Here is a 12898-nt window from a genome sequence, read left to right as displayed (position 1 = left end):
ATTATACAAAAGTGGTTTAAATTTTTTAACAATTTAAATAAAAAATATATGTTTTTTTTATAATCAAATTTGAAAGCAGCAAAAGCAATCTACTAACTAAATCTTAAATTAAAAAAAAAATTATAAAACAATTTAATAAGTGAAAAAATTACGAAAAAAAGACATATTTAATTACTTAGTTTATAATAAATTAAAATTTCGTAATTTATATATTTTTAAGAATGATCAATTTTAATATTTAAATTTATATATCATGATGTAATTTAGGTGTAGAAAATAAATATTTATTACCCTTCACTTTCTAAAATACCACTTTTATTATAGTTTTGAAGTAATTTTATTTAGTGAAATGAAATAAATAAATTTGTGGTTCAATTTTGATAACTTTATATTGTTGAAAATTATATTTGATGAAGGTGACTAAGTGAGATAGAAAGAGTTTGAAGATTTACAAAGTATATAAAAAACGGATATATAATAAGATAAAAACTGAAACACTAATCTAAATAATTTTTATCAAAACACAATATTATTTGTATCAAGTACTTTTTTTATTTTCATATATTTTAAAATATATTTCATTAATTTTAAAATGATACCATTAAATATTTAGCCTAAGGCTGACTTACTCCTACAAAAAATCTTACATATTCATTTAACTATACTTGTTATATATGATATATAATGAGAGGCTAGCTTGAATATAATAATAATAATAATATATAATCATAGAAAATATGAAATCAACTTTGAATGCTACAAGAACATATGATTGAAGTACAATATAGAGTTCCTTGAAAAATGACCTAAAAGTAGTGCAACTTTTAGAGGAGTCGCAATTGTGTTTGGCAATCAAATGTTACTGACACGATGCTTTTGGCATTTGATAGTCACATGCTCATTATATATGTTCATTGTCACCCACTAAGGAGTGGAGTGGGAGGATATATATCCACCCTATAAACTTCACCTATGAAAGGTTTTCTTGACAGAGACTATGCAGGATAGTGCTCGTGTTTTGTCCTACACAAAATGGTCACCAAGATTTAATTTTTAGAAATTTTCCATGTGTCCTATATGGTCCATATCTCTTTTGGTCGAGCCCCTTTTCACTGTTCTTTTCGGAGTAATTAATGGTGTTATATTAGATTATATGTATGTTTTTTTCTCTTTTAAAGACAAATAATGTAAGTTATAAATTATATAACTTTGTGCGTTTTTTAATAAATAAAAGTCATAATTTGTATATATGCAATGAGTTTTTTTTCTAATAATACTATAAATTTGTTTTTATATAATAAACATTATTTAGAGTGTGTGATTGTTTTGTGAAACAGTTTAACCTGTGATTGCATGCATGGTATGTCCTACACTTTGGGTAAGAGTACTTTCATGTTGCCAGAAAGCATCTTTGCCAGTAGCCAACCTTAGCTGTGCTAAGAACTTCTTACGAAAGTCATGTCCTTTCGACTTTGGTATATAAATATTCTTGTCTCAAATAGTATTTCACAAACACATTAGTTTCTATACGCTTCATACTGAATTCAATTGTGATTTGGAATTGCATTATGTATAAATTTAGTTAAAAATATGTTTTCTTATATAAATCAATTTTTCAACATAAAAATGTCTAATGTCTAATAGGTTTTTTTTTTACAAAAAATAATAAAATGAAAAAGTTTAAGGGATATCTCAGTTATTGCAAAAACTCTCTCACATAGCTCCCAAGACATAACGAGAACGGTTAGAAGACTGTCCACAAAATCCATAACATCATAAAGCTTCCCAAAATCCATATAACTTATTTAGAATTATTTTTCAAAACAATTAGACATAAAAAACATACTAACCAAGATATTTACAATATCAACAAAAGCAAAAGTGTCATAATTCTTTAAAAAAGCATGTAATGTTCTCTTGCAGAGATATCTAAAAACAACAACACCCCACGACACTAGCTTTGTATTAATCATTCTTTTAAAAGTGATACAAACATTGAAATTGGATTCTAAACATGTTGTTGGAGATCCCATGTCAATTAGAGATAAAGACATTTCATAGAATATAAGTGGGTGCAATCCTCACCTTATAAGCCAGTTTTATAAGGTTGAGTTAAGCTTAAAGTTCACTTCTTAATTTGGAGATCCGAGATCGGCTAAAACATCTCAATCATAGTATATAAGTGAGTGCAAACCTAACCTTATAAACCAGTTTTATAAGGCTGAGTTACACTTAAAATTCATTTTTTAATATGGTATCAGAGTCATTTAAAGCCTATTCTAGTGAGAATTTATTGGGTTTATTGGAGATCTCGCATCTAGATATTAAGACATTTTATAGTATATAAGTGAGTGTAAACTTCACTTTATAAGTTGGTTTTATGAGGTTGAATTAGACTTAAAGTTCACTTGTGCAAACCTTATCTTGTAAGCCGTTTTTATGAGATTGAGTTAGAGTTAAGTTCACTTCTTAATACATATTTTTACTTTATATTTATATTCAACGAACGAAAATAAAACATTACTAAAATTAAGCTTAATTGGAAATAAAATGAAGGTGAAATAGTAAAAGCATGATGATTGTAGGATTGATTTAACTTATTCAGTCTTAGATTTAAATATTAACCATATAATTATTTAAATATTTGGAGTTCTTCTATTCATAATATTATTAGTTTCAATGAAAGATTCTCGGGATAAAAAAAATAGGAAAAGAAGTACTAATTAACTTATTGACTAACAATTTGTTCAACTTAAAAATTAAACATTATATAACACCTAAAGTTTCACTACTAAAAGTGTATATATATCAAGGATGTAAAAAAATGTTATTTCATGAATTTGTGAAATGAAAATGGTAGTTAATATTTATCTTGGTTCTCAGAGGATAGGGGGGAAACTCAAGAAAGAAGTTAGGGAATTGAATAGTTAATTCTTGTTGAATTGTAAAGAAATACGATTGAGTTGGTGATTATTTACAATCACTGTTATCACCTGCAGGTAGTTACAATATCTAGGTATTAATTTTCATTACAGTAAAAGTAAAGATTGTTAATATTTACAAAACATAATTATTACATTATACGTGATCTTATCATTATCAAGAAAATTTTGATACGAAATCTTGGTTTGGTGAGACCTTATGAAAGGAAATTAAATATCCATAGATATATAAATGAAGAATTTTATGAAAGAAGATTATGTTTTAATCCGAGTTATATTAGAGAAAATTATTAAATAAAAATTATTTTTAAAAATAAAAATAAATTAATTATTATATTCATTAAATAAAATATTATTTTAAAAATAAAAATAATATTAATATTTAAAATAATTTTTAATATTAAAAAATAATTTTTAAATTGATAATTAGTTACTATCTTTATAATTTAAATTAGTAATAATAGCTAAAACTTTAATAACTAATTAAATATACATTTTAAAATTAATTTAAATTTTTTATTAATAATATAAACTATTTTTTTTATCAATAATAATGAATAAATAAATATGGAACACTTTAGGCATGAACCAACCTTTATACAATTTACTAAAAATAACCCGCCAACAGAAAACCAACTGAAGAACTCTAAAGCCTACCAAACTATACTCTACCAAGATTCCCAGAAACCATAAACCAACAAGCTAAAACCAAAACTAAATCGAGCATAGACCAACCAAAGACCAAACAAGTAGATAGAATTTTAGATGATAACCAAGGCCAAACCTTTATTTATGAGCCAAAGAAAAAGCCTTCGAATGATCTGCTACTCCACCTTCAAAGACTATATTGTTCTTGACGTGCCATATTTCATTAACCACCGCAATCCAGACATTTTCCAAGACTAAATTGGCATCATTTGAAACATTACTCGGGTTAAACGGTAGAAAATGAGAATGAGGAAAGAATCAACCGACCACAACCCTAACCATGCGTAACAGAGACTCCACACTAACCTTTAAATATCAATAATTTTTTAAACTCTAAAATATTATCTAACTTAACTAATATAATAATTAATTATTTTTTTTAAAAAATAATTTTTATTTAATAATATTTTTATAATATATATTTTTAGTTAAAAAAATTACGCATACTTTGAATACCAAATGCATAATTATATTTTATTTATATCAATATTTACAAAATTTCAGAAATATGTATCTACTGAAATTGGTTGAGGATAACCTATATGATAAGAGTTACATTATTTATAATATTTTTAATTTTTTTTTGTTATAGAACCTATTTATTAATAGCTTTTTTTAGTGAAAAAAAAATTACAACTAACATTTTTCTGACAGTAAAATAATTATAAAGTAAAGTAACCAAATAAATAGCTAAACAACAAAGGATAAGTATTTCAATTATTTGGAAAAACTACTCCTAATTTGTTATATTAATGGTTAATCAAGGTTTGTAGGTTAAGTCAATCAACTAAAACTCTCAGTTCATCATTCCATTCAATGATGAACCCGTGTTATCAAATCAAAGGAAGAAAGAAACTTGACGTGAGCTCACAGAAAAGCAGAAAGAAACTTCATTTTTTTATTCAATTAGCATAGAATTTGAATCCCCCAAAATTATTTCTACCCTTCGATTAATTTAATTTTTATTATAAAAAGATTAGTATATTTAATTTATAACTTAATAGTCTTTATACAAGAGCTTCACCTCATGCACGCAATTAAGAGAGATTCCCTTCCTCATCACATGAAAAATACAAAAGTGAAAATAGGTTATAAAATAAGTGAAAAACCTAAATAAAAAGTGACGATTTTTAACTAAAAGAAAAGGGGAAATGGTATTTTATAAAATGATGTAGCTAAAATAATTGGCACCAATGATTTAACTAAAAAACTACATTGACTGAAAGAACATTCCCAAACTTGTATAGGGTAACAAAATGGCTAATTCAAAGCACTAGTTTAAAAGTCCACCATAAAGAATTTGTTGCCAAAACTATGTTGAGGATCACTCTATCTGTAACCACGTAGGTCAAACATATACACTCTTCTTTCTCTCTCATGGTTTTAACTCCCCTAACTTCTATGACCCACTTCAAGATTCCATATATAGTGGCCATACATATAACTAATCATTTATATATTTCTTATACCACATATTCTTTAAATATTCTCTTGTTGGTTCAAACATAGTTTTGCTACACGCTACAAACTGTCGTATATTATACTATTACATACTAAGAAATTCTTAATTAAGTTACCATCATTTGTATAAGCATTTTGTAATCACCAAGCACTTTTTGTTTACAGAAAACTGTATGTATAACTAATTATATAACTCGCATTAATTTAAGTATTTAATCGTAAAACGCATGCATCCATTGTTTTATTTTTCTCTCAACCAAACTTGTTGGAGATTAATTTTGTTCATGGCAGGTGTGACTATATTTAAACTAAAAGAATTCACACACAATAAAAATAGAACAATTCTTTTTCATTAAATTATTCTCATAACTGTTAATCATTACATTTTGTTTCAATAAATTAAACATTTTAATTTAACTATCTAAAGTATCTATTTTGGTTTAAATTAATCCTAAAATGTTTTAATCTTTTAATTTTTATCTTTAAATTATTTAAATTATATGGTAATATATAATGTAAATACAAAAATGGAATGGACTTTATTTTAATCCCTACTTGACACTCAACATCATTTCATATGTAAAACAATTTAATAGGTAAATGAATAAAAGTAGGTATATAATTTAAATTTTTCCGACCAAAAAAAAAGGTATATAATTTAAAAAAGAAAAGTTTATTCAATACTCAATTTAAAAGAAAATTTTATTGAATGTTCAAAATAAAACCTAAAAACAAATATTTAAATAAATTATTATTGTTTATGACAAAATGTCCCACCAAAGGATTTCTTCAAGTATATAAATGCATTCCTTGGAGGACTTGCCTCTTTAGAGCTGGCCACCAAACCCCACTAACTACACCATCTCATCTTCAACTTCTTGGCTTTTTGAAAGGAAAAAGCCATAACAGCTTCAATGAGTTCCATAACCAAAGGTCCTCCTTCTTCCAACGATGTTCTTTCCTCCGAGGAGAGTGGTTGGACAACGTACTTCGACGACTTCTTCAGCAATCATGTCGACAACAAGTGTTCCATGCCTTTATCAGGTGTCCCTTGTTCCTCCCTTGTCTCTGATGCAGCTTCTTTGGTAGAGAAAAAAGTGGCTAGTGCCATACAAGTTGAGGAGTTTTCACTGAATAAAAAGTCCAAAAGAACAAGTTTCAAGAAGAGGAAAGATGCCATAACGGCTTTGATTGATGACGCTTTGGAAGATACTGCAACTTCTTCTCTCAATAGTCCCAAGGTTCATTCATTTTTCTCTCAACCCTTTTTCTTTTTTTCCTTTTTTCCTACAATTTTTTTCTTTATGGTTCAGGTTTTTTGAGTTTATAATTATCATTATTGGTATTTAGCTCTATATATAGTTGTATAAATAAATCTATTATTTATCCGTGGTATTTTAGGTTTTGTATGCGAACCAGCAGATTGACAAGGCAAACAGACAGAAGTAGTATAAACCTTTTCTCAGGTTCAATCGAATTCACATAAATATACCATATATATAAACTTTTTTCTATTGTTACTTCTATTGTAAAATACAAAAGGAAAAAATGCATATGTAACAGTTACATAAACAAGCTTAGCATTTGATATTTTATATTATGGAATGAAATATTCCACCTTTAGGTAGTGAAATTAAAATGTATTACTTTTTAAATTTCGTGTTCCGTTTTTTCAATTTTTTATTTCTTTTAAATGCATCAAATATAAAACAGAAACTTTAATGCTATAGTCCATCTCTTTAATATTTTCATTCTTTCTTCCCTTTTCCTTTCAACTTTCTCATTGCTGAAACTGAATCTCCACCCTCTTATTTCATTCTGTGGTGTATTGTTTCACACATGCATCAACTAACAAGTGAGTCACCAAATTGTTCTGTTGATATAGGAGAAAGGCAATATCTCAGGACAAGGAGATGAACAAAATGAAATGAGCTTCAAAGGGGGGAATAGAGATTGCACGGAGTCAAAGAAGAGAGGCCTTCGCTTAATTAGTTCCTTTGTCTATGGTAGCGAACTTTCTATGATAATTACTTAGTAGTAATATTATGTTAAAGTTCAATCATAATCATTTTTGGCTATAAAAAATATCTTGTTAATGTATATACTTGCACACATTTCTCTCTCTTCTGATGTCTCTCTTTCTACTAGAGCACATAGAAAATGAATTGAGCCTTTTTCTACTGTTCCCAAATTCCTATGCAGTAGTATAATAAGTAGAAAATTACTATTTAGTGATTACACTGAAACATACCAGAGTCTATATATGTATAGGACATATTCTGCTGGATAGCACAGACGAAACATGAGACACAAAAAGCATAGAATAAATACAATGGTGGGCACTGGGAAGATATGAAGTGATGAGTAGCAATAAGTAAGGAGTATCATTTGTATCTGACACAGAGAATCCAGAATGATCAGCATACTGGGATTGCATGTGTCTCCTTAAAAAACTCTTGCAAATCAATTAACATCCTTTGTTAAGGGAATTTTTGTAACTTTAACTGACCAATTTAAGGCATTCGTTAGTATCATCTTCCAAGTAAAGTACTGTCTTTATTGGTGGGTATGCATGCACCACGAATCATGATCCAAAGAATACAATTATATGTTAAGGGATTAAAAATGGTTCTTATATATTTTAAATATTTAACAAGAGGTCTAGTTTGAATGGTTTGATAACATGTATGGACTATTGTAAAGTATCAGGTTTAGTTCCTTATGAATAAAAAATATTCTGAATATTTTGATTCTTCATTATCATTGATATTGTCACTACAATCATAGGTACATGTATTATCAATGCAACAAATAAATAGTACTATAGTATTTTGTAATGGATTAATTAATGATTTCTACCTAACTACAACAGCTACAAAACTTTCATATCAAGGAGGGGGAAATAAGAAAAAGCAAAATGACAACATCACCAAAACTTAACCCCAAAGGACCGACACACTAAATAGATTGACCATGTTAGAGAATTGAATTCTCATCCATGTCTATTGGATCTTCTACATTATTTAGATAGAAAAGGGAAAAAAAACATATTTCCAGCTAACAGCAATCTTGAATGAATATCGTCCCTCATATGCTTTGTGTTCTTCATTTTCCATATTCAAGGCCAATAATGCAAAATTTTGCGGATTAAATTATACTAATATTGCCAGAAATAGCATCAATTAGCATGGTTAATCATGTAAAATGATTTTTTTTGTTTGCAATATCATAGTTAGTTTGAGTAGTTCCCTCAACAAACACTTCCATCTCTAACAGTCTGCATGCCTATGATTTTTTTTAGTTCATTATTTTATAAAGAAATAATAAGATGGGTATTACTTTGAAGGTATTGTTTATCGATTAGGTGCGTTTTGCTTTACAATCATTGTTGTTTAAAAAATCGTAGGTTCTTTTACTCATTTGGTGTAATTATCTTTTGAGATTTATCAAAGTGGGTAATTTTTATTTTTATTTTTGCAAAAATGGTTATTGAAATGGAAAATTTGTTCCACAACTTCTACTTAATTTTTTTTTAACTGAATTTACATACAGAACTTGATTCAGTATTATTATATTTATTTCATAGAAGTCATGCATAATGAAAATCATGCATGAAGCAACAGCTTCATTTTTTTTTAAATAAAACTAATATAACCATGGAAGTTCTTTCACACAGAAGACAAAGAGAAAAGTTCCTTCTATTAAGTTTAAGGTATGCCGATAAGGTATGCCGATAAGCAAATTTTTTTTATCGACAATAAATAATAAATAAAATAAAAAAGAACCACTTCAGGGTTCAACCCTTATACATAAAACGCTAAACCAGTTTCAGCTATCGCCTTCCAAAAACCAACCCAACTCTTCTACCCCTTACAAAACCAAACAAAAAACCTCAAGAAACTAACCTCATACACTCTAAAGGAGCCAAACACCAATCAGAATAAGAGAACGAAATTAACTGAAAATTTGTTGAGACCCAAGACCAAGTCTTTACCTGTGCCAACGCAAAGACCTCTTTCTCGTCTGCCACTCCTCAACATTGTATCCATGATTCACATATATGCACCATTTATAGATTGACATTGTTTGAAAGGACCATAAAATTTTAATACTCTTAGGCCACAATATCTCATTCTATTATCGGATATAGCAAAGACAACACCATTTGCAACATTAACAGGGCCATAAGCACTCTTGGGGATAACATGACAACACTCTCTTTTATCTTCTTTTAAGTTTGGTTTGTTTTGTGGAAGTTGTAAAAAGAGATGTTGTTCACAGAAGTTCCCAATCCGGTAGGTTGCTCAATTAGTTTGAGATTTTGGTAGTATCTTTTATTCTATCTTATTGGAAAACTTCGTTTCTTATAAAAGTTAAAGTATCCTAAAATACTCTTTTTTATTTTATTTTTTGTAAATAAAAATAATATTTTTTATTAAAATGAAGAAGTTGTACCTTCATATCAGATTTCAATTTAATTTATTTAAAAAATGAAAAAAAAAATCATACCATTATTTATATTTTTTATAAAAAAAATATTACTGAAGTAATGTTCCTTATAATAACTTCAGTAAAAGAAAAAAAAATTAAACAGAAACCGTACTTGAGTGTATGATTTTTTTTCATTTCAAAGTTGTCATTCCAAATACTATTTATCTGTTTTAGTAGAAAAAAATTATCCACTTTTATAAATCTTAAGAAAAATTACACCATAGGGGTGAAAAAAACCATGTACAGATGCATATCATACAAATGAGGTATAAGAATATAATTAAACAAAACAAAAAAGACAATCTCAACGGTTGATTAGTTCACATACCCAATAGTTATTTAAAATATATAATGCAGATTTCGTAAAAGTAAAGAGAGTAAGTTTAAGTTACCAACCCTAGATTTTAAATTGTAACTTGCTTATTTTCCACCGACACAAGATGAAACATTACAAATTTGAACCATGTCGTTGTTTGTAGCAAAATAATAATTCATACCCATAGAAAATATTATTAAACAGAAATTAATTTTAGAAACTAAATAATTGATAGCTAAAATTAGATACCGATTTATATATTATTTGTCAATAATAAAAATTAATTTAAATACCAAGTTTATTAATATCTAAAATAATATCTAAAATAATATTTAATTTAATCAATATAATAGTTTATTATTTTTTATTTTTGACATTATTTTTTGTTAAATGAATTTTATAAATAATAACAAAATTTCAGTTAGTTTCATGTGTTGATATATTATAAATAAACAAAAAAACATAGGTAATATTTATAGACTTGTGAGTAATTAATTTTGGTCCAAAGACTTGATTATTTTTAGTGAATTTTTCTTACACTTTTTTCTTCTTTTTATAAGATTTGAATCCAAAAGATTATTTAAGTTTATTAACAAACCCAAGTTTATTTATTAAATGTATATGGGATTTTACATCGGAATAACTAGAGATATGACCAAAAAACTAGTGTAAAATTCAATATTTTTTTTTGGGATATTCTTATACTTTGCATATATTATTTCACCATGAGTTTTTGGCAGATTGGTACTTTTTGTGTGTGTAGGTACAAGGATATACACTATCTCTACACTTTCAAAGGTTTACTTAAGAAAGTGTCAACTATGATATTCAAAATTATCTTCAAAGTGATTAATAACTCTACATTCATCACTACATCCAGGATCTTTTAGCATAACATGCATCTCATGGCAGCAATGCTGCATCATGCATGTTTTTTATGTATCTGGACATATTTAATGATAACTTATATGTTATTGTCATTCTTCAGGCACTCACTATTATATCTTTTTGGGGACAAATTTGGATTTCTCTTCAGGTGGAAAATGTCATGTATTTTTTTTGTATATGACTCTGAGTAGTGATGGTGCACATCTAAAATAAAAGGAGGCATTACAAGAAAAATATGAAATACAAATCAATTTTTAGAGACCAAAATAATTAGTTGCAATAGTAACTAAATTAGATACCATTTTAAAAACTAAACAAAAATTTGGTTTCTAAATTAGTTTTTATTATTGTTAAATAGTTTCTAAATTGATATCTAATTAGAAACCAAGGTTTTAACTACCAATTATTTAGTTTCTAAATTTGGTCTCTAAAATTTAGTTACTATTGCAACTAATTATTTTGGTCTGTAAAAATTGGTTTATATTTCATGTTTTTCTTGTAGTGAGGAGAGAGGGGAATTTATCAAGAACAGATTAGTAAGTCTTTGTTTCTGTTAGGATATGTGTGTTAACATATTTAGTTTTTCTGTTTTAAGTTATTGAGCTTTGTTTGTTTGATCAAGCTTTTCTTTTCTGTTTCAGTTAGGTCTTAGTCTTTTTCTTATATATACACCATGTATTTTACTCTCTAATACACAAGTAAATAAGAATTTCTTTTGTATTTTTTTTTTCTTTGATTTTCTCTCTTTTATGCTTAAGTCATCGTCTCTTTTTCATTTGCAATTAGAGTTCATCAAAACCTCCATTTCTCCATTGTGATTTCGTGCGATTTTTTTTATTAACAATGAATTAATAGAATAAAATGGAACACTTTAGGGGTGTTCCAACCCTTATACATAAGATACTCCTAGTTTAAGCAATCAACAAAGTAAAGCAAGATTAAGTGACACACCACTTAAATCAAGAATCTTAAACTATTTAACCAGCCCCTACCCAAAGAGAACTGGTTTTACAAAAACCAGCAAACCAAAAAACTTGATGGCTATCTATTTACTAGAATTTTAACAATCTAAAAACTTGAAGTCTAGCTAGCTCCCTACTCATTGCAGCAATACCAAACCTACTACCTTGTGCACTACATTTTATGTGATTTCGTGCGATTACGTGCGCTCTATTTGATGCACCACATCAGACAAGGAATATTCATCTTCATTAACTATAATAATGGACAAATTAGTCTTACTTTAGCTTTTTATCTAAGAGTTTAGGCATCCTTAAAATTTCCATTTAGTTTTATTATTTTTTTTAATAAAAAAAATAGGATATAAATTTCACTTTACAAATTAGTTTTAATAGATTAAATTAGATACAAGTTCACTTATTAAAATAATAATGTAAGAGTTATTCAAGTTTATTACACTCGTCATTAGGTTCCTATTAGACTATTCATTCATTAGTACTAATCTTATGCATGAAATGGTAAATTTTTAAAGTGAAGAAGGTATTATAGACTAAGAATATGACCAAATTATAAATAAGAAATCCATGCAAAATGGCTTGGAGAATATAACATGAGAATTGGAAAGAAGCAACATATATTAGTATTTATATACGCAAACTATAGCACGCTGTATCGGTACTTAACATCGTGAGATACGAAGGTAATTATTTCCAACCAAGCAAGCATGGAGTAGGAGCAATGGAAGGCAACACATTAAAGGCAATTGGCCAAACTATTCTGATTATGATGCATTTGTAACTAACTTTTTTAGGTGTGGGTAGCAAGTTTAGTAACTTTAAAAATGATTAGAAACTTTAAGGAAAATTTGGCATCATATGAGAGTATCGTCATAGTCTTCCCTAGCCCTCGTTTATCTATGCCTAGCTTCCTCCATGGCTAAACTAAGTCTAGAGAGAGCCCACACAAAACATTAGATGCCAATATTAAAAATGTGGCATGCACCTAACACAATAATTTTCTTTGGATTGATTTCAAGATTTAAATGTTCTGAGTAAAGAAAATAAAAGAATGTAATTTTTTTTATACTAATAAAATAGTTATGAAAGTTTTCTATTTTGTTTTTATACCATAA

At 27.4% G+C, this 12898-nt stretch overlaps 1 protein-coding gene across 2 annotated transcripts; it reads left to right on the top strand.

Moving 5' to 3' along the window:
- Positions 1–5940: 5940 nt before the first annotated feature.
- Positions 5941–7232, top strand: LOC137823894 (vascular-related unknown protein 1-like). Of its 2 annotated transcripts, XM_068629222.1 has the most exons (3): positions 5941–6352; positions 6513–6577; positions 6997–7232. In XM_068629222.1, exons 1-2 carry the CDS (start codon positions 6026–6028, stop codon positions 6558–6560), a joined length of 375 nt encoding a protein of 124 aa, XP_068485323.1. In that variant the 5' UTR covers positions 5941–6025; the 3' UTR covers positions 6561–6577; positions 6997–7232. The 2 variants fall into 2 exon arrangements, with proteins under 2 accessions (XP_068485323.1, XP_068485315.1); XM_068629214.1 differs by lacking the exon at positions 6513–6577.
- The last annotated feature ends 5666 nt before the right edge of the window (positions 7233–12898 follow it).

This window comes from Phaseolus vulgaris, chromosome 11, assembly GCF_000499845.2.
Source record: "Phaseolus vulgaris cultivar G19833 chromosome 11, P. vulgaris v2.0, whole genome shotgun sequence".
NCBI lineage: Eukaryota > Viridiplantae > Streptophyta > Magnoliopsida > Fabales > Fabaceae > Phaseolus > Phaseolus vulgaris.
Note: the sequence above shows the minus strand (reverse complement) of the source record. Positions and strands in the feature narration are given on the sequence as shown.